The sequence below is a fragment of the Microtus ochrogaster genome, linkage group LG4 (genome assembly GCF_000317375.1).
Source record: "Microtus ochrogaster isolate Prairie Vole_2 linkage group LG4, MicOch1.0, whole genome shotgun sequence".
NCBI lineage: Eukaryota > Metazoa > Chordata > Mammalia > Rodentia > Cricetidae > Microtus > Microtus ochrogaster.
The window spans coordinates 65,271,417-65,290,358 of record NC_022030.1 but is presented as its reverse complement, the minus strand read 5'-3'; the positions used below and the strand labels follow the sequence as shown (position 1 = coordinate 65,290,358).

Here is an 18,942-nt window from a genome sequence, read left to right as displayed (position 1 = left end):
GAGCTAATCTTCTGCCTCCAAACCATGGTTGGGCTGGGTGTATCTGGCACATTGCTGGGGAGCCTGGGGCTATTCATAATTGCTCCAGTCAACTACATCAGAGACCCAGATCTTGGAGGGGGTCTGTGATCAACTGCCCCAATTGTGGATATTACTTATTGGTTTCTAGAATCTACAGATGTCTCAGACGGTCCCAGAGCTGTGGGGCCCGGCCTGAAGGAGAGGCTGCAGGTTTCCAGGCCTGCCCAGGGAAGCCGTTGGCCAAGGTCAGCATCCATCTGTTGGCATGTTTCCCAGGGTTCTGTGGGGTTGTGAGCCCCTGGGTTATGGGGCTCACAGATGTAGACAAGCTCGTATACATGAGGGGGACTTGGGCTGAGCGAGGGGTTGGGTTCCATGGGTAGGACTGCTTGGCTGAGATGTCCAGTACCCACCTCCCTGTCAGGGAGCAGGCTGTGCCTTAGCCCCTTTTGTGCTGCTTTGGCAAAACCCCCGAGTCCATATCACTTATGGAGAATAAAATCTTCACAGTTCTGGAGCTCAGAAGTCTCAGATCAAGTCTGTGGTAGGTTTGTTGTTGTGACAGAGTCTGTCTCCAACATGGTGACTTGGGCATTGCATCTGATGGAAGAGAGGAAAGCTATGTCCTCAAAGAGGGACCGAACTTCCTCTGGAAACCCTTTTATAACTGTATTGTTCTATTCATGAGATAGAGTTCTCATGACCTGAACGATACCCAAAGGTCCCACTTCCTCTCACACAAGGATTCTAGGTGACACACTCAGACAACAGCGGGCCAGAAACCTCCAAGATGCTATTTGAGTGTATAGCAAATGATTGCACATTGATATCCCAGCATGCAGTTTAGTACCAGGATAGAGACCAATGCGTGTCTACATCACCGAGTTGGTTATACCAAGAGTGGAAGCAACAGAGACTCCTAGGAACTTTATTCTTTTTGTTCCTGAGAAATTTGAAGAAATCCTCTCAGGCCTGTCTCAGACTGCCCATAGAGAAACTGGGGCAGGACCCAACAAACTAGTTTAAAAGCAAATCTGAAGGGTAAGGGCCCTAGAATAGCATTAGGGTTTTTGAACTCCCATGCAGTTATGACACCTTACCACCAGAGGGCACCATCAGGCTGTGGTTCACCTGTCTTCGCCTGCTTTCCTTATCACGACTGCTCACGTCCGGAGACTACAGGCTCACAAACGCCCTCGTGTTTGGACTGTGTCATACTGTGGGTCTAGTTCTCGCTCAACTGTGGAACCAGCATGTTTCTGCGGTGGTTGAACCTACTTGGCAGGGCTTGTTTTGTTTGTAATAGAAAAGAAATGAACAAAACCAAGCAAAAAGAAGACACTGCGGTCAGAAATAGACAAGGTGTTCATTAGAAGTCAGGACCCTGAAAGACGGGAGGCATTTCCTCTGTGACCACTGTTTTCCTTCCCTGTTCCCGGAAGTCTCTACTTACTTCCACTGTGGGCAGGGTCCCCCGCTTGGAAGGCCTAGCTGTCCTGAGGGACTCCTTCCTTCCTCTGCCCCCTCCTCCCTCCACACACTTCCCCTTTAAGATTTCGAATACGCTCTAATTAACATATAAGTGTACCTATTGGAAGTGTTTGACATGTTTTAAGTTTGATGGATTTTGACAAATGTAGGCACCACCCCACTGACTTTAAAAAAAACAACAACCCAGTACAGCTTTCATTATTCTGAATTTATAATTCCTGTCTCGTGTAATAGTCAAGATTATTCTGATAAGTAAAAGCAGAGTTATAACAGCAGGAAACATTGTAAATATCTCACATAATAGGAAAGACTAAATAATTTTCCAGCATCATGCAAAGAAATATTGGTCAGGCTATAATTGCATTTCACATCTGCCAGCAACGCCTGCTGCAGTTGGCATTGCGCTGCATGCTTACTGACAAGTAGTTTGACTACATAAAAATTTTAAATACATACCGAAAGCTAAGTCACAGAATTCTTGGTATAGCTGGATTGTGCAGTTCTTATGGTTGACTTGTGCAGGTTGTAGTGGGCTCTCAGGTACAGTTGGGTGAGTCAGGAAGGGTGGTGCTGTGCCCAGTTCTAGCCCCAGCAATGGCTTGGGTTTGCAAGTGTTTACAGCTAGGAGGACTAGGCTGTCTACAGCCATGGATGGCGGGGATGGCGTATGCAACTGTAGGCAGCAGGTTGGAGGGACTTACTGGGTTTCTTTCTTCTTGAGCGCTGTCTTTGGCTGCTGCTTTAGTACACAGAGACCCGGGGTGCTTCTCTAGAGGTGGGTTCTGGGCAGGGGAGATAGCTCAACTGGTAAAGCACTTATCTCACAAGCATGAGGGTCTGAGTTCAATCCCCCAGAACCCATGTAAAAACAGCCAGGCAGCAGCATGTGCCTGTCATCCCAGCGCTGGAGAGGCGGCGACAGGAAGATTCCTGGGGCTTGCTGGCTGGTGGGTCCAGCCAGATGGATGAGCTCCAGATTCAGTGAGAGAGAGGGGCGGTGAAACTCGCTCCCTCTCTTCTTCCTGCATCTGAGTTGTCAGACTCCAGAGGAGGTTTGTGGAACCCAGGGCAAGCTTGCCAGGGACCCTCCCTGATTACACAGGCCGTCCTTCCTGCCCCCAGGACTCTGGGGATTTATATGAGTACCGTGGAAGGACAGATCACATCTATTAGATTCTACATTTGTTTAGTTTAATTCTGCTGTTATCGACTTGGTTGTAACCACAATGTTTTATTTACTCAACATTTTATTGAGTGTTTAAAATGTCCTGGAGCTTAGATGTTAGACGTTCATTGTGAACAAGCCAAAATCCTGCCTCATGGCATCTCCACCAACAGAATATACTAAGACAGGGCAGGAGGAAACCAGAGCCACAGACTGTGATCCCAGGACAACCATAGATAGCCTGGCTGGGGAAGGCCTGATTGAGAGATGGGCATTTGGACAGAGATGTGAATGAAGCAAGCAGGTGGATTAGTCTGTGGCAAAACCCTTGAGACCGCGCATTTTCTGAGAAAAGGAGGTTTGTGTTATTTATTCGAGACAGAGTCTTGCAGAGCCAAAGATGATCTTGAACTCTTGATCCTCTTGAATTCGACTCCCAAGAGCTAGGATGACATAGCCCATCCCACCCAACTGAAAAAGGTTGATTTAAAAAAAAAAACCTCACAGTTTCAGGGACCCAACATCTGGGATCAGCTGGGTCACTGTTCAGCCTCTTAGGAGGAACCTTTTGGCTGTGACACAGCAGGGCAGAGATGGAAGAGGGAAAGAAAGGACCTCACATGGAAGGACCAGCTGGATGTGTGGGGTAGCAGTCACCTGTTAGCGGTTTGCTGCCTTCAGAGCAGAAGCACTAACCCCCATGAGAGCAGCCGTAAGACCTAGTCACCTTCCGGTGTCATGTACAGGTTCTCTCACCTCTTACACTGCCACCGGGGAGACCCTCCCCAGAACATTCGCTCTCGGGGATACCCTTGAATCATCACCAAGACATAGCAGTAAGTGACTGGATCGTGAGAGCATCTGAGGAAACAGCTGCCTGGACAGGGACTCGACGAACGCGAAGGCTCTAGGTGGGAGGGGACATGGCGGGTTGGAGAAAACAGGGAGTAATGCTGGGAGCAGGGAGGGCCACCAGGAGCCTCGAGGCCGAGCAGAGGATGGCCAAGCGTGCGGAGATACCCGGCTTGCATGGACAGCACCCACAGTTTGCATTAGAGGAGGAGAGGGAACAGAAGAGATGGCTTCCGGCTTCCTGCTGAAGACTCTGACGCGGGGACATAGATGGCTTGAATCAGCTGTATAGCTCGGGAGAGACCAGAGCCTCACAGTTCGGGCTTCAGCGCCCTCTGCAGAGCAGCCCCCATATGCCTTGTTCTTCACTGACAGAGTGTGCCAACCGACAAGAGCCATCAGGGCAGCTGATCGCCTGCAGCCTTCTGACTGGTCTGTCATCCTTGCCTATCATGGATACCCCTGCAGCTCGGAGTGTGCAGGTTCTATCTGCCCCACCACGCAATCTCCAGGTATTGGTCTTAAGGGCGAAAGGTCACAGAGACCCCAAGGCAGTAAACAGCAGAGTGGGGGTGTGGCCAAGGGGCAGAGGAGGCGGAGCACCAAGGCAGTCAACTTAGAGAACATGAAGAAGTCTTAAAACCTTGGTGCCGACAGTGCAGAGTAAGGAGGCAGTTCTGCTGTTTTTGAAATGGACTATGTACAGAGATAGGAAGGGTTAAAAAGGCCCTTTCTAGCTCCCTGCTTCTTCCCCCTCTTTCTTTAGAAAAGTTTTACCCTATAACCCAGACTGGCCTCACACTCATAGAAATCCTTCTGCCTCAGCCTCACAAGTTATAAGTATGCACCACTACACCCAGCCCTGATCTCTCTCTCTCTCTCTCTCTCTCTCTCTCTCTCTCTCTCTCTCTCTTTCTTTCTTCCTTTTTTGAAACAATGAAATATTTATTTTCTTTTTTTTTAAAAGTATGCATTTGTCTTTTAAAGAGAAAAGGATGACTTCAAAAATGCCAGGGCGTTTACAATCACAGATACCCGGTGCCACTATTTCCTGAGTCATTTAGCCAATAGTCCATGAACTGCCCTGCTTTAGTGTAAGCGGCACAGCAGCGGACAGGCGGATGCTGAGCTAACAGCCTCCGTTCTCTTAGATCTGTGGCCACATGGACATCTTCATGTGTTAGGACGTTTTAAAAATTGATTTTATTGAGCTATACATTTTTCTCTGCTTCCCTCCCTTCCTCTCCTCTCCCCCTCAGCTCCCATGATCCCCATGCCCCCAATTTACTCAGGAGATCTTGTCTTTTTCTACTTCCCATGTAGATTAGATCCATGTATGTTTCTCTTAGGGTCCTCATTGTTGTCTAGGTTCTCTGGGATTGTGAATTGTAGGCTGCTTTGCTTTATGTCTAAAAGCCACTTATGAGTGAGTACATGTGATATTTGTCTTTCTGATCTCTTCCTGTACAAACCTCCTCACCTGCTGCCCTGGTCCGAGGTCATCTCTAGGAACATAGTCACTTTGGATTCAGTTGCTGATAGCAGAACATGGCCCTTTGTTCCTTCTGTTTTTCAGTCCCCTAGTCACTCCAGGACTGTGACTCCACTGTGAAGCTCCTATCCCTATTCTCATCAGAAGGGAGCAGAGCAGAAGCCTTTGGCTTGTCCTTGGCTACAACAGATGTCCACTGAGTCAGGGACATGAAGATGAGACCCTCTCCTCACCACGAGGAATTCGGGACCTTTTGATGTTGAGTAGAATATCTTGGCCCTGATGATGATGACATGATGGCTTTTATGCACCTGGGAGACAACTGTTCTTCCAGCTGCATGTTTGCAGGCATTGGTAAGCATGAGACCTTCACTTCTTAGCAGAAGCAGGAAGAATTGGGGGTGGGGGTGTTACCTGGGTGTAAGGCTATTTCAAAGGACAGAGATAAAGACTTGAAGAGGAAGGAGGGGTAGTTGGGTAGCCTGCCACTGTCACTCACCTCTCACCATAAGGGGTTGATTTGCTGGACGAAAGGCCCAGGGGCCGGGAACATAACACAAGAGGCATTTGTGGAGACTGCGGACGTGGTGCAGCAGCACTGCCTGGGCCGTGTGAGTCCAGAGCCAACCCAGCCTCAGGCCTGGGTGCTCAGAAAGCTGAGGGTGGCTCCACTGCAGAGTGTTGTCCTAGAGGAGACTGACAGCAGGCAGGGTCAGTGTCCCTAGGGAGGCTGTGAGCCACCGGCTGTCATTTTGAAGGAAAAGGAAAGGTCTGTGGGTTTGTCAGGAGATGAAATGCTCCTGGGGTTTCCCGGGCGATGGGCTGACACTGTGTGTGTGTGCATACATGCATGCGTGCGTGCGTGCGCATGTACGTGTGTGCGTTTGTGCGTGGGGTTGTGTGGGGTTATGTGTGTGGCTGTGTCTGTGACTCTGTGTGTGTAGCTGTGTGTGTGACTTGGGTGTCATTGTTTTAGCATTTACTTGAAAGCTGGGAAAGCATAGGTGATGGGGTGGGGGTGGAATGTGCTGTAGTAGCCAAAGGTCTCAGCCCGTCTACCTGGTGCTGTAGTAGCCAATGGTCTCAGGCCGTCTACCTAGTGCTGTAGTAGCCAATGGTCTCAGGCCGTCTACCTGGTGCTGTAGTAGCCAATGGTCTCAGGCTGTCTACCTGGTGCTGTAGTAGCCAATGGTCTCAGGTCATCATCACAGCAGCTCCGTGAGGGAACACCATGGTGCACCATCTCCCAGAGGACGGCTCTCCAGGCCAGCAGGGGTGATGTTAGGAACACGCCAGACTCTCCCTACAGCCCTGGGAGCTCTCACTTCTGGATCAGACTCAGCACAGGCTGGGACTAGATGTGTGACTTTATTTGAGACACAAGACACACATTGTGTATTTTTCTCACTTAAAGTGTCCCTGTTCAGTGAATTTTTTTTGCTGGTATGATCTCAGCATCACACAGCTCACACAGCCATGTTCAGGCTGCCTCTCATTCCTCTCCAAAAGAAGTTCCGTATCCATTAGCAACCTCCCTGCTTACCACTCTTCGTACCGTCCCCTTCCTGATGCTGCCAGACTCTGCACAGGTTTGCCTAGTCTGGCCTTTGCTGCAAACCGAGTTATAGACCATATAAACTTCCATTCTGCCTCCTTTCACCTAGCCTGATGTTCTCAAGGTTTATCTGTGCTGTAATGTAAACCATTTCTTTAGATTCTCTCATTGCCAAATGCCGTTCCTTTGTATGGGTGCCACACAGCTTCTTTACCTACCCATCAGTTGGTGATTGCTCAGATCTCTTCTAATTTTAGTTATGAACAACACCGCTATGGATGCTTGTGTGTGCATGTATGTTATAGGTCATACCAGAAACACACAGGAAATTAAAAAGCCATAGCTGCCTTATTAAGTGTGTGCTCTTAAGATAGTGACTGTCACGGGTGGCATCACTCAGAAAGTGATGCAGACCTTTGCTTTGGGGAAGGCCCATGAGAGGCAGATGCTAGGCCCTGACAACAGTGTCACAGATGGACACTGTTATGCTGTGAAATGTCCTCACAGGCTCATGTGTTTGAACACTTGGGACCCAGCTGGTGGTGCTGACTTGGGATGTGACTGGCTGCGGGAAGTGAGTTATGGGTAGGTGGGGTGGAAGGGTCAAATGCCTGTTCCATGCCTGTCTGAAGTCTCTGCTTCTTGGTCCAGGGCAGTGTGAGAAGCAGTTCCTACTGTGACGGACTGACTGCATCCCCTAAAACCGTGAGCCAAAAGAAACGGCCTGACAGTGGCTTCTCCTCAGATGTCTGGTCACTGTGATGAGGAAAGTGACACAGACGTTGAGAGGTCTCTGTGTGTCACACATAGGGTATGAGATGTGTCTACAAGATAATCTCTGGACCTCGGGGGAAAAGAGTGAGCACAGGTGTCTTATGTGCATATATGCGTCTTACGATTTTACTACTATGAAAGTATTTTCATAAACTATGGTAGTAGTATAAATATTGATTTAATAAGTCTTATCAAAAACATCAAGGAACCACTGACAACTAAGAACAAGCTGTTGTGGAAGATGACAGCAGGCGTGGCTACCCGAGGGAGAAGGTTGAGTGAGAGAGGAAGGGAAGTAAGGAAGCTTGAAAGCAGATTCTCCAGGTTAAATGAGAAAGTCAGACAAGAAATATGAGAAATCAGGCCTCCTCATTGAAAGTCAAAATTTCTCCAAGTGTATATATTTGGATCTAGTACATTACAGATATATTTTAAGAACACACACAAAGAGGGAAAGAATTGAAGCTTGGATAAAACTATCAAGCACAAATAAAAATAAAACAGGGAGTGTGGTGTGCACCTGTAATCCTAGCCCTTAGGAGGTGGAGGCAGGAGGACCAGGAGCTCAAGGTGACGTTGTAAGTTTGAGGCCAACCGGGCTTATAAGACCCTGGCTCAAAACAAACAAACAACCACCTTTAACCCCCCACAACCCGATAAAATAAAGCAAAGCAAGATAAAATAGCTCCCAGCACTTGGGAGGCAGAGGCAGGTAGATTGCTATAAATTGGAGGCCAGTCTGACCTACATATCCAGTTCCAGGTCAACTGAGGTGACATAATGAGACCTTCTCTCAAAACATTATAAGGTAAAATAGATTTGACAACGTTCAGATGGGAAAAAAATTGAATTGAGGGTTAGAGTTAGGGTTTGGGAGTGTGAGGCTCAAAACAAATTGTCTCAGCAGAGACTGTCACCAGATCTTGATAAACAAGACACAAATCTTGTTTCATTTGGTGTTTGTTTTGTGTTTAGAGACAGTATTGCTATGTATTTGAGACTGACTTTGAATTCACTTTGTAGATCAGGCTAGCCTTGAACATGCAGTAATCCTCCTGCCTCAGTCTCTCAAATTCTGGAATTACAAGCATGTACCAGCCGGTGTAGCTTAAATCTTTGGTATTTTTTAGTCTGTGAGAATTGAGGATTGCTTATTACCATATCATAATTTCATCTATCCTAATATACATGCAAACATCAAATATTTGTTACTGACAAAAGTCTAAATATAAAAAACTCCAATATCATTATTGGCCTTCAGTAAATCAAAAATAGTGAAAAGAGATTGAGATGTGTAATACAAAAGGCAAAATTCACCAAATATTGACAGAATCCTCATACTATGTAAATATGCATTCCTCTTATTTTCAAAGTATTCACGCACTTTTACACAATCAATGAAAACACAGAAATGGATAGTTTAGCAAGGTAGAAAGTGTGTAAGAGCTGAGACCACACGCCATAAACTTAATACACATGAAACCAAAGTGAAGCCCTGATGAGCGGTAAGGGAGAAAGGCTGCCACGGGATACGAATGTAACTGTACCCAGAAAGAAGTGTTTACCCCAGCACACAGATAAAAACACAGACAATGCTAGGGTTATGGTTCACGTTGATTGACAGCCTGACAACCTAGGAGACAAGCATGGCTGTTAAGATCTAGATTGGCGTGGTCTCTGGCTGTGCCCGTGCCTGGTCATCTGAGTTGAGCTGGGCTGGGGAGACTCATTCTGATTGCCTGAGCAAAGAGAAGAGGCGCTCATCGGTCACCAGTCTTCACTTCCTGTCTGTGGATCAAGGTGAACAGTGCTTCAAGTGTCTGCCATCATGCTTCCCTTGCCGTGATGGACTATACTCTCAAACCACAATCCAGAGCAAACCCTTCCTTAAATGGCTTTTGCTAGTTATGTTATTGTTTCTGATGCCTGGACCCAATGCCTCAGTGAGAACTTCCACTCCCTGGGCGGAGGGAGAAAAAGAGGAGGAGAGAGGAGGACGAGAGTTAGTTTGCTTGCTGTCTCATCATATGATGTCCTCTGTCCTGTCACAATGAATCAAGAAGGCCCCAGACAGCTACTATTGCTATGTTCTTGGACTTTCCAGACCCTGGAACAATGAGCTAAATAAATCTCTACTCTTTATAAAGTAGAACTCTGTTTCATAAAGCAGAACACTGCTCAGGTGTTTTATTAGAGCAATAGAAAATAGATTTATGCACCCTGACCAATACCCTCTCAATATACTTTTCTCAAACTAGAGCATGGGTGACTCCTTCTGCCACTCTGCTTCTCTTGCCTTGCCTGAGGGCTTTTCTCAAGGCTCTGACTGTGTCCTGATATCATGTCCTTGCCGATCATCCCCATGGCCTCCTGCCCCGCACAACCCTTTTCCCGCCGCCTGCTCTGAGGGTGTGCTTAAGAAGCGCTGCAAGCCATTCGCTTGGCTGGGGACCTAGAAATCTGTCTCTAGAGCCTCATCACTTCCGTGCCTCTGTACGACAGAGTGTCATGTTTAGAACTACACCTTCTGTCTCTCTATTGGCTATTTTGGGAGCCCAAAGTCAGGCTTGTGGGCCTGGTCCTGGTTCTGCTGTTGGCAGCTGTACACCCAGGACCAGGTAGGCTTGCAGGCTTGAAAACATCTCCATTGGGTGCCCTGACTCCCTTCGATTTGAGGGCTTCAACAAAGGGCTTCCAAAATTTGTTGGAACTTCGGTCTAGGTGTCTCTGCACTAGTGTGTGTGTGTGTGTGTATGCATGCACAGGAAGGTCACAAGATGTTAGGTGTCCCATTCTATCATTATGAAGTTCAGTGAGGGCCTTTCACTGAACCTAGAGCTAGACCGGTAGTCAGCAAGTCCTAGTGATCCTCCTGCCTCAATTCTCCATAGTGCCAGAGTTACAAGTCTGAGTGAGGTCATGCTTGACTTTTTAGGTAGATGCTGGGCATTATAACTCCAGATCGTGTGCAGCAAGTGCTCTTATCAGTGGAACCCTTCCCAGCCCTGCAGATAGGTTTTGGAGGTCTATTCTTCGACTATCCTGAAAGCATGTCTGAACACCGTACCCCACTTGCCCATGTGTTCACATCCTGGGAGCTCCTACAGAGGGTGTCTTCTGGGACACCCGGAGGCCTAACGCCTTCTAGAACATGGACTTTCTGTTTCTCTGCTGTACTTTTGACCACTCCACCCAACTGGCCCTGCACATGGGGTGTCTAACGCTGCCAAGGGTCCCTCCTTGTCCCAGAGGACCAGAACGCCTGCCAGTCCCAACACTGTGGCCATGTCTCCAGATGCTGGCAGTTACTGTCTCCCACGTGGGAGAGAAGCGCAGGTCTCCAGGCAACGTGAGGTGGAATGCTGGGAACCAGGAAGGAGGACGGGAAGCTTCAAGCTCTTGGGTATACCACTAAGGAATACCTAAGCCCCCAAACGTTTCCAGTTTCCAGTTACTTACTGAATGTTCGTCAACCCCTCTCAGTTTCTAGCAGAATTCCCAGGCTGGGATGGCACGTCTCTGTTGCTACTATGGAGGCAGACTTGGGACTTTTAAGTTTACATTCGTTACCTTCCCCCTTGCTCTGACAAAATACCAGACAAAAGAACCTTGAGGAGAGAAGGGTTTGATTCTGACACAGACCAAAGGCGCAGTCCCTCACGGAGAGGAAGCACCATGGCATTTGGGAGCAGTCAGGTGACAGAGGGAGACAAATGTTGGTCCTCAGCCCCTTTCTCCTTTATCACATGCATGGATGTGTCTGCGCATGTGCCTGAGGAGGCCAGAGCCGTGCTGGATCCCCTGGAGCTGGAGTCAGGGGAAGTAAGTCACCCAGTGCTGAGACTCGAACTCGAGTCCTCTGCAAGAGTAACACACGCTGCTAACCATTGAGCCATCTTTCCAGCTCCGTTTCCAGGTTAATTTCGTCTGGATCCCCAGCCTCTTGGTTATCCCACCTCACTGGACCAATCTAGAAACTTGCTTACAGACACCCCTAGAGGCTGATTTCCTAAGCACTTCTATCAGCTGACACAACATTGACCTTCGCAGGAGAACAGTTGTCTAGTGACATCTAGGACACGTGACAATAGCTGGAGAGTCTGGCCTCACTCACGAGGGTTGATATTGCCAACTGTGGGTCTTGCCTATTATTCGGGGATAATGCATGGAATGAAGGCCGCATAGGACAGTATTTGTAGCAATGACTCACGAGTCCTTATCAGCCCTTGGTTACTGGCTACACCCCAGGGATGACCATTGGGAAGCCCCCTTTGTCTCCGGTGGTAATTCCCTGGATCACAGAATTCCTGGCCCCTTCTGTCTGGGCTTGAAGAAGAAACACCTGCACCATCACCACCAAAGCCAAAGTACGACCATCTGCCTGACTCTTGTCACCCTTAAGGCTCTTGCATACCCCTCTTCCTCCTCTGGTAAGGGGTGCTCACCTGAATGGCAGGCTGAGGCACTGGTGTGGCCGGAGTGCTGAAGCTCTCACCCCGCCTGACACCCTGACACTGGTACTGGGTCTCTAGCCATAGACGTGGGAGCGAGACAGAGGAAGGAAGGCAGTCACACCCATGACCGGTCAGTTGGCCCCCAGGAGGGGGTTGGGAATGTCCCCTCAGGTCCTGGAAATGGAGAAGATGGGAAAGGCTCCAGCCTTCTCCAGCTGGGTTGCAACTTTGTGCTGGCCACCCAGATCTGTGAGAAGCTGCTGCTGGAGAGAAGGTCATGGATCTGGTGGCCGCAGAAAGACCAGGTGTTATCAGGTACTCCCCCGGTGATAGCTGTCTCCTGGAACTGTAGGCCTGCTGATCCCATGGCACAAGGCCACACACATTCCCAGTCCACCTGGTATCATGATGTCACCAAGAGAGTGTTAGGTTTTTATTCTTTCCCCCGGGTCTTGTTCTGTAGGCCTGGCTGGTCTGGAGCTTCTTGTGTACCCAGGCTGGACTCAGTCTTGCGGCCATTCTCCTGCCTCCCCGGTGCTGGGGATACAGGAGTGTGCCACCACCCTCGGTTGGGAGGGGCTCTCTTCGGCTCTGCTTTCCTCTAATGGGGTCAGAGGTCAGGGAAGACGGCACAGCCGTGTCTTTGGATAGAGCATGTGGTGAGATTACCACTGAATTATTTAAGTTTCCTGCTGATGTCAGGAAAAGAGATTCTAATCTAAATGATATTCATAAATTCCGAATCATTATTCATAATTTCACACTCAAAGCTTAGGAACTGTGATGGTTAGTAGGCTTCCTCCCAAAACACACCCCACAGGGGGTGCGCATGTGAAATCCGGCCACTTCTGCTCATTCTCAGAGGTGTGTGGCCTAAGGTTCCCTCTGACCACTGCAGCTCATACGGGGTTACAGGGAGCTGCCCACCCAAGGTTTTGGAACCACGAAAGAGGCTTGTATATGGCAACTTGAAAGTCCCATGAGGCATACAGAAACCTCACTCCTGAGACAGAGGGGGAATTTGGAGCAGTTTTCTTCTCACAGCAGAGAGAAGGGGAGCTGGAACTGGGGACCCTAAAGCAGTCGAACCAACCACTTTAACTCCTGACATGGTTCCCAGGCACCGGGTCAGAGCTGGCAGTTACCCCGCGGTGGTCCACATGGCCAGCCCAGTTCTGAGAGACCAACTTCAGTGGATAGATGGGCAGATAGGGGGAGGAGCCTGCACTTGGCCAGGTTCCCTCAGGGATTCGGACACAGGGAAAGTGGGAGTCGGGGACCTGACTGACAGAGCTATTTGGAGGCAAATGCCTGGTCTTACATACTCCCTCTGCTCAGCCTAATTTTTGAAATAAAAAGGAATGAATAAATAAAGACAGTTTTCAAGATGTTCATGGAATGGCTTTTCTTTTTTTTTACATTTTTTTTCAACTAGTTAGGACAAAAACATTACAATGGTTGGCTTCTTTCATTTAGTTACATAAATAAAATTTTTATAAATATCTCTTTATAAACAATATAAATAGCTTTACAACATAAATACATTTATGCATGACGTGAATTTACAAACAGCAATGTTTTACAGCTGGTTTTGTCAGTCACTTTAAAAACTGTCCCTTGTCATCAAGTCGGTGTAGGAGTGTGTGTTTCATGTATATAATATATATATATAATATAACTTTTTATTTTTCATTTTCAAAAAAAACCCCAAACAATAAAATCATCCCCTCCCCTCCCCAAATAATAATAAAACAGCTGGTGTTGTGTATTGCCAGTACCAGGAGGAAAAAAAATAAAAAGAAATGTAAAAGCCACATTGCGTTGGAGGTGTTTCCAGATGCTGGAGGCGGATGACCAAGGATGACCTCAGAGCACGGAGCAGTTCCCAATCCTGAAACACAAAGTGGACACAGGACGCTCAGTTCTGACCTCTTAACTGAAAAAGGCCATCTTACAGGGTCGTTCTAGAACCTTTCCCCGTTTCTTACAGAAGCCTTTGATCTACAAGTCCTTGATTGGCACCGGCTGGCCCAGCACAGGTGGAGCCATAACGCCGGCCAGACACGCCCCCCTCCATTCCCCCAAGTTCTAACTATAGGCTTTGCTCTCCGCAATGGGTGAGACACACTGAGGAATGGTGGGGCCCTTTTCGGCTCAGTTTTTGCTATAACGCAAACCCTCGGGCCGTTGCTTTCATCTGGTTTTGTGTCTGCTTGGCCGCGTAGGGGCAAAGAAAAGAATATCTCAAGGTGTGTGCAGGGTGTCCCATTCTGAGCTCAAATCCTTGCTTAAAATTGACTTCCCCGATGGCCCTGAGTCGCTTTGAGCTCACCCATAAAATGGATAATAGCCACCTCTCAGAGTTGGCGCTGGGATTTAACAAAGGGCCACATATTAAGCTTCGGCAGTGTCTGGGTCACAGCTACCCAAGAGCGAAGAGCGCTTCCTTTCCTAGCTAGCCGGTCTCAGAAACTGGTTGCTTCCAGGAATGAGCAGCCATGCTGGACTGGTGCGGTTTGAAGGATGAGTTAGGCGATGAGCGCTGTACTCAGTCCCTACCAGTGGTGGCGCTAGTGCTCTGTGTTCTGAAAACAGGCAGCCATGCAGAGCCCTCCTAAAGGACGGCGCTCACAAAGGGGCCAGGGCAATTCTCCCTAACTGGCTTCTCTGCCTGTGTTTCAAGTGTGATGCTCCTGAATCCCAGGGGCAAAGTGTCCATTGAGGTCTTGGCCACACCTGAGTCTCTGTCAATAGTATAATCAAAACCTATAACCATCAGCGACAGTCATTATGATGGTGCTTGGGGCCAAAGTGGAGACATGATCACAGCCTCGGGACTTCTCGTCAGTATGAAGAACGAGCCTTGCGCTCTTCCTAAAGACCAGGCGCACCTCATTGGTCTGTTCCACCAGGAGACTGCAGGGTTGGAAGGGGTGAACTCTCTGTTCTCTCACTGGGGCTGGGATAGAGAAGGCTAAGGCTTCTCTATGTTCATTTATGCCGGAAGAACTTCTAGGAGGCTGTTTACCTCCCCTGGCCAATGGGTCCAGAGCCGTAATTGTCTTGATTTCCCCTCCATAACGTTTCTCACCACCCTGTGCCTATGGATGCCGAAGACTAAAGCCAAGGCACCTTGAGGGAAGCACATCCCAGGCACTCACCCAGAGGTTAACTGACTCTGAAGTCCATTCTTGGCACTTAAAATCACAAACTGAAAATCCAAGTCCTAAGATTCCATCTCTTAGGTATTCCCACAGAAGGCGCCACAGTGGTAGCTCCAAGACTTGCCCATAAGTACCAGGATCAGTTCTCTCCCCAAATAAAGGAGAGTAGAGATCCCAACACCCTGCAGAACAGGAGCAAGGTATGAGGGGGCTCAAGACTGGACGCAGAGGAGTGGGCCAGCTGAGGCTCAGAGCTAGGGGCACTTACTTCTGTGCAGGTCTCTCATGCTGTAAAAAAGGCTCCTGCGAAATACTTGGGAGGTGTTCCTGTTCCCTATGGGAAAGAGACTGGCCACCAGCCTCTAGGTTAGGGAGAACAGCCTCCTCAACCACAGGGAACGGGGCAAGCAATGACAGCTGGTGAGCAAGAGCCAAAGCTAGGAAGCAGAAGGGGCTCTCCTGGGAAGCAGTTATCTAAGTGAGGTTCTGTCCTTCCTCATCATCAGGGATGGAGAGCAGGAAACAATCCAGGAGGGTCTTTAAGTCACCGAGCAGCCTCCGATGGGGATGTTGGAAGTGGAGGCAGCCAGAGACAGCCCAGAGCACAATGTGGGCGGGGGGTGGGGGTCAGGGTTGGAACAGAGCTCATTTAGGACACACTGAGTTCGAGGTTAGGGCAAGAAATAAGATGTAGCTTGTTCCTTTGCCTCTCTTGAAACAGGGTCACAAGCCCCAAGGGTTCATCTGGGGAGCCCCAGGGCTGCTACAACAGAATCCTGGATAGACCAGTTTGCCCACAGTTGGGTTTAGAGCAGGGTTAAGATTCAGAACGCCCCAGGCAGAAAGGTGTCTTGCTGCGGCCCACGGAAGCTCTTCTCTCCACGGTGAGGAGCGGCATGTCTACGTGCCTGCCTCACTTCAGGGACATCAGAAAGGCGTTCTTGACACCCCGCTGCCAACAAAGCTGGCAGATAAATTTACTCTGGACTGGTGGAACACCTTTCCCTCGCTTTTTCCAGGATCTCTTTAACAATTTCCCAGTTGGCTGGGTCCGGGCTAAAATTGCTAGCTGGCCTGTGGTCCAGGGTGGGGTTGGGGACTCGGCCTATGCTAAGCCTGTTACTACGTTTTTAGAGGAAGCCAGCCAGATAGGGTCCTCTAAGGCTGAACCCGATCTATGACCTTGCTCATGTTCTCTTCACTTCATTTTCCTAATCTGTAAAATGGGATACGTGAGGCAGCAGGCAAATGTCTAGCTTACACTTGATCCCATGCCCGGATCGGTTGGGGGAAGGTCACAGAGCACAAGGATCAGGGAGGAGGAAATCAAACCGCTTGCACTAGGCAGTGGTAGGACTAGGTTCTCCCTGGTGCAGAGCTAGGCGAGCTGGGAGAGTCTCATGGTATCACTCACCGCCGCCAGGGGTCGCTGCACTAACATCCCAGACCGCTCATGGAGCCGATCCGGTCCAGCTTGAGGCCAAAGCAGCCTTTGGACAAGCCCTTCTTGTTGCCGCCTTTGTATTTGCGCGCGTTGGGGTGCTCGTGCAGAAGGCGGGCCCAAGCAGCCCGGGACTTGGTGTCCACGCGCAGGTCCCGGAGCAGTCGCGATCGGTCTCCCTTGAGATTGGCGCTTCCGCTGCCTGGAGTCTTGTCACCTTTTTTCTGATTGCCACCAGCTGCCTGGGGCTCCGCCAGCTCCTCCCCCGGAGGGGTTCGCGGGCCCTGTAGGAAAGAAGAGTGGGCAGGTGAAAGAGTACACGGATGTAGCGCGGGCGACTTTTGCGGGCCCCAGAGTGGAGTGGCCCTCCCCAGCCGTGAGCGCGCCCCCACTGATGTGGAACAGCTGAGTCCAGCATCCACCTGCCACGCAGCCCTTGCTCCTGCTTCTTCGGGAAGCCCCTTGCCCTTCCCGTGCCCCTTGTCCTGCTGGGCACACTGGGGACACTGGAGATGTGCATGACATTCTCCAGAAGCTGAGGAATGAATCAGAGAAGTCCTAGCTTTGTAGGCACAAGTCCGAAGGGTCTTCCTTTCCTGCGCACCGCATCCTCCCACGCCCCTCACAAACCAAGTGTCCCCGCAACAGCACTCACCTTTGGTGGCGTCCCGGGCTTGGCCTCGGAGAGCCGGAGTGAGAGTAGCGTTAGCAGCAGGGCACAGGCGATCAGCTGGGAGAGGTGCATGGTGCCGATGAGGCCGAGGGTGCAGTCTGCAGCTGGGACGGCCGGTGAACAGTCCGGCAGGCAGATGCGGAGCAGGCTGGCTAGGCGAGCGCGGGTTCCACTGCTGCACGGCGCCGGCTGGGTGCGCTCTGAGTCCGTGGCTCGGCTGGTGCCTTTATAATCCAACCTGCCGCTGATGTCATCTTCCCGCCCACCGGGCAGCCAGGGCCAATGGCACAGCGCACGCGGCCGAATCGACGGTTGGGAGGGGGGCGCGGGGGCTCCCCCTTCTGCCCCCACCCACATCCCACCTCCAAAGAATCCCGCGGCTCGGCCGGCTGCGCTCAGAGCCACAGAGCGGCGCGCAGAAGAGAATTTCATTTGTAGAATGAGCTCGTTCTAGTCCTCAGGCTTCTAGGCGTCCAGTGTACCGACTGGGTCTTCACCGCGCGCCCTGTTCCTGGTATGCATCTGTACTACTCTTGCAGGTGCAAAGGCTTAGAAGAAATGTCCTTTATGCATAATTACACAGGTAGAAAGTTGGTGCAGCCTGAAATCCAAGTAGATTCCTCTGTTTCCAGACTCTTCCCTAATGCCTGACACGTGTTAGATAGGGTGGTAGCGCTGACCTCCCCCGCCCCGCCACGCTCTTACTTTGGGGAGGCAGAGGATGGGGTCTAGAGATTCCCAGTGGGAGCGCTTGCCGACTGTAGCTGTAAAGGAGAGGTGTAAGCCTCTAGTACCAGAGCAAGGATGTTCTCAATCCATGTGTGAGCTAGGGATGGGGTGGGGTTGGGGGCGTTGGGAGGCTAGGAGGCAGATGACCTTCCTTCAGTGGTGAACGGACTCTGCCTGCATGTGGGAATGTCTTCTTTAGTGTCCTGAACACCATAAAAAGCTATAGGCAGTACTGGGGCTTTACCCAGGCCCAGCCTTGGCAGGCCATTATCACCATTGAGTTTGGGGCTGTAGAGAATTGCTTTCTGGCTATGGAGACCAGGTCATTTATCCCTGCTGCACACATCTTTCCTTGGTCTGGAATCTTGGTCCCTCAGACTCTTGGGAGCCCCGTAACCTAGCAGCCGCTAGAGACCTTGTAGTCTCAAGATGTGAGTGACATGCAGGAGTTCGTGTCCCTTCTGCTGAACCGGTCTCTAAAAGGGAAGAACCCAGGGAGGAGGGGTGGGAGGCAGGAGCCAGAGTTAGCATTTTACAGAGAGAGGGAGATGGAGGACGGCGGGAAGACTGCCGGGGTCACCATAGGTCTGGAGGACCAAACATCTGGAAGGTACAGAGGAAGTGAGGGCAAAGTGGCTTCATCATTTGCCTCCTTCTTCCTTGTCCTTTCCCACCACGACATCCCAAAGTCCCCAGATGAGGACTACAAGCTCCTTCCAGCACTTGGTTTAGGAGAAGACTCATGGTGAAGCCTGATTTGGGTCGGCAGGTCAATTTCAAATCCTTTGTCAGTTCTGGAAGAGTGGCTGCCCACCTCCCCTCTCCTCCCACACACGGCCTTTCTATGTTAATACGTATGAATCGACAGCCCTGCTGTTGTATCTGAGAAGGAAAGAGAAGCAAGGAGGGCGAGGGTGAGAACTTCAGCTGGCCTGTGCAACTTCTCTTGCCCAAGAGGCATGAGAGTACCATCCAGACTCGTAAGGTCCCTTATTAAGGGTAGGCTGGGAGCATTCAGTCCTGATAGCTACCTCTTTTCTAATGTCTACAAGGGCTCCCCACCCCCGTCTTGTGTGTCCTGGGCGTATTTGGGGATGGCCTGGTAATGAGGTCTTCTCTAGCAGCTTTGAA

The 18,942-nt window shown here is 50.0% G+C and overlaps 1 protein-coding gene across 1 annotated transcript; it reads right to left on the bottom strand.

Moving 5' to 3' along the window:
• Window positions 1-13,511: 13,511 nt before the first annotated feature.
• Nppc (natriuretic peptide C) lies at window positions 13,512-17,285 on the bottom strand. Its single transcript, XM_005361756.2, has 3 exons — window positions 17,065-17,285; window positions 16,383-16,693; window positions 13,512-13,695 (listed from the first exon to the last, which is right to left on the bottom strand). Exons 1-2 carry the CDS (start codon window positions 17,152-17,154, stop codon window positions 16,403-16,405), a joined length of 381 nt encoding a protein of 126 aa, XP_005361813.1. The 5' UTR covers window positions 17,155-17,285; the 3' UTR covers window positions 13,512-13,695; window positions 16,383-16,402.
• Between the last annotated feature and the right edge of the window lie 1,657 nt (window positions 17,286-18,942).

Coding starts and splice junctions, on each gene's coding strand:
- Nppc (XM_005361756.2), bottom strand. CDS start 17,154: ATGCACCTCTCCCAGCTGATCGCCTGTGCCCTGCTGCTAACGCTACTC. Junction 16,694..17,064: donor AGCCCGGGACGCCACCAAAG/GTGAGTGCTGTT, acceptor TCTTTCCTACAG/GGCCCGCGAACCCCTCCGGG.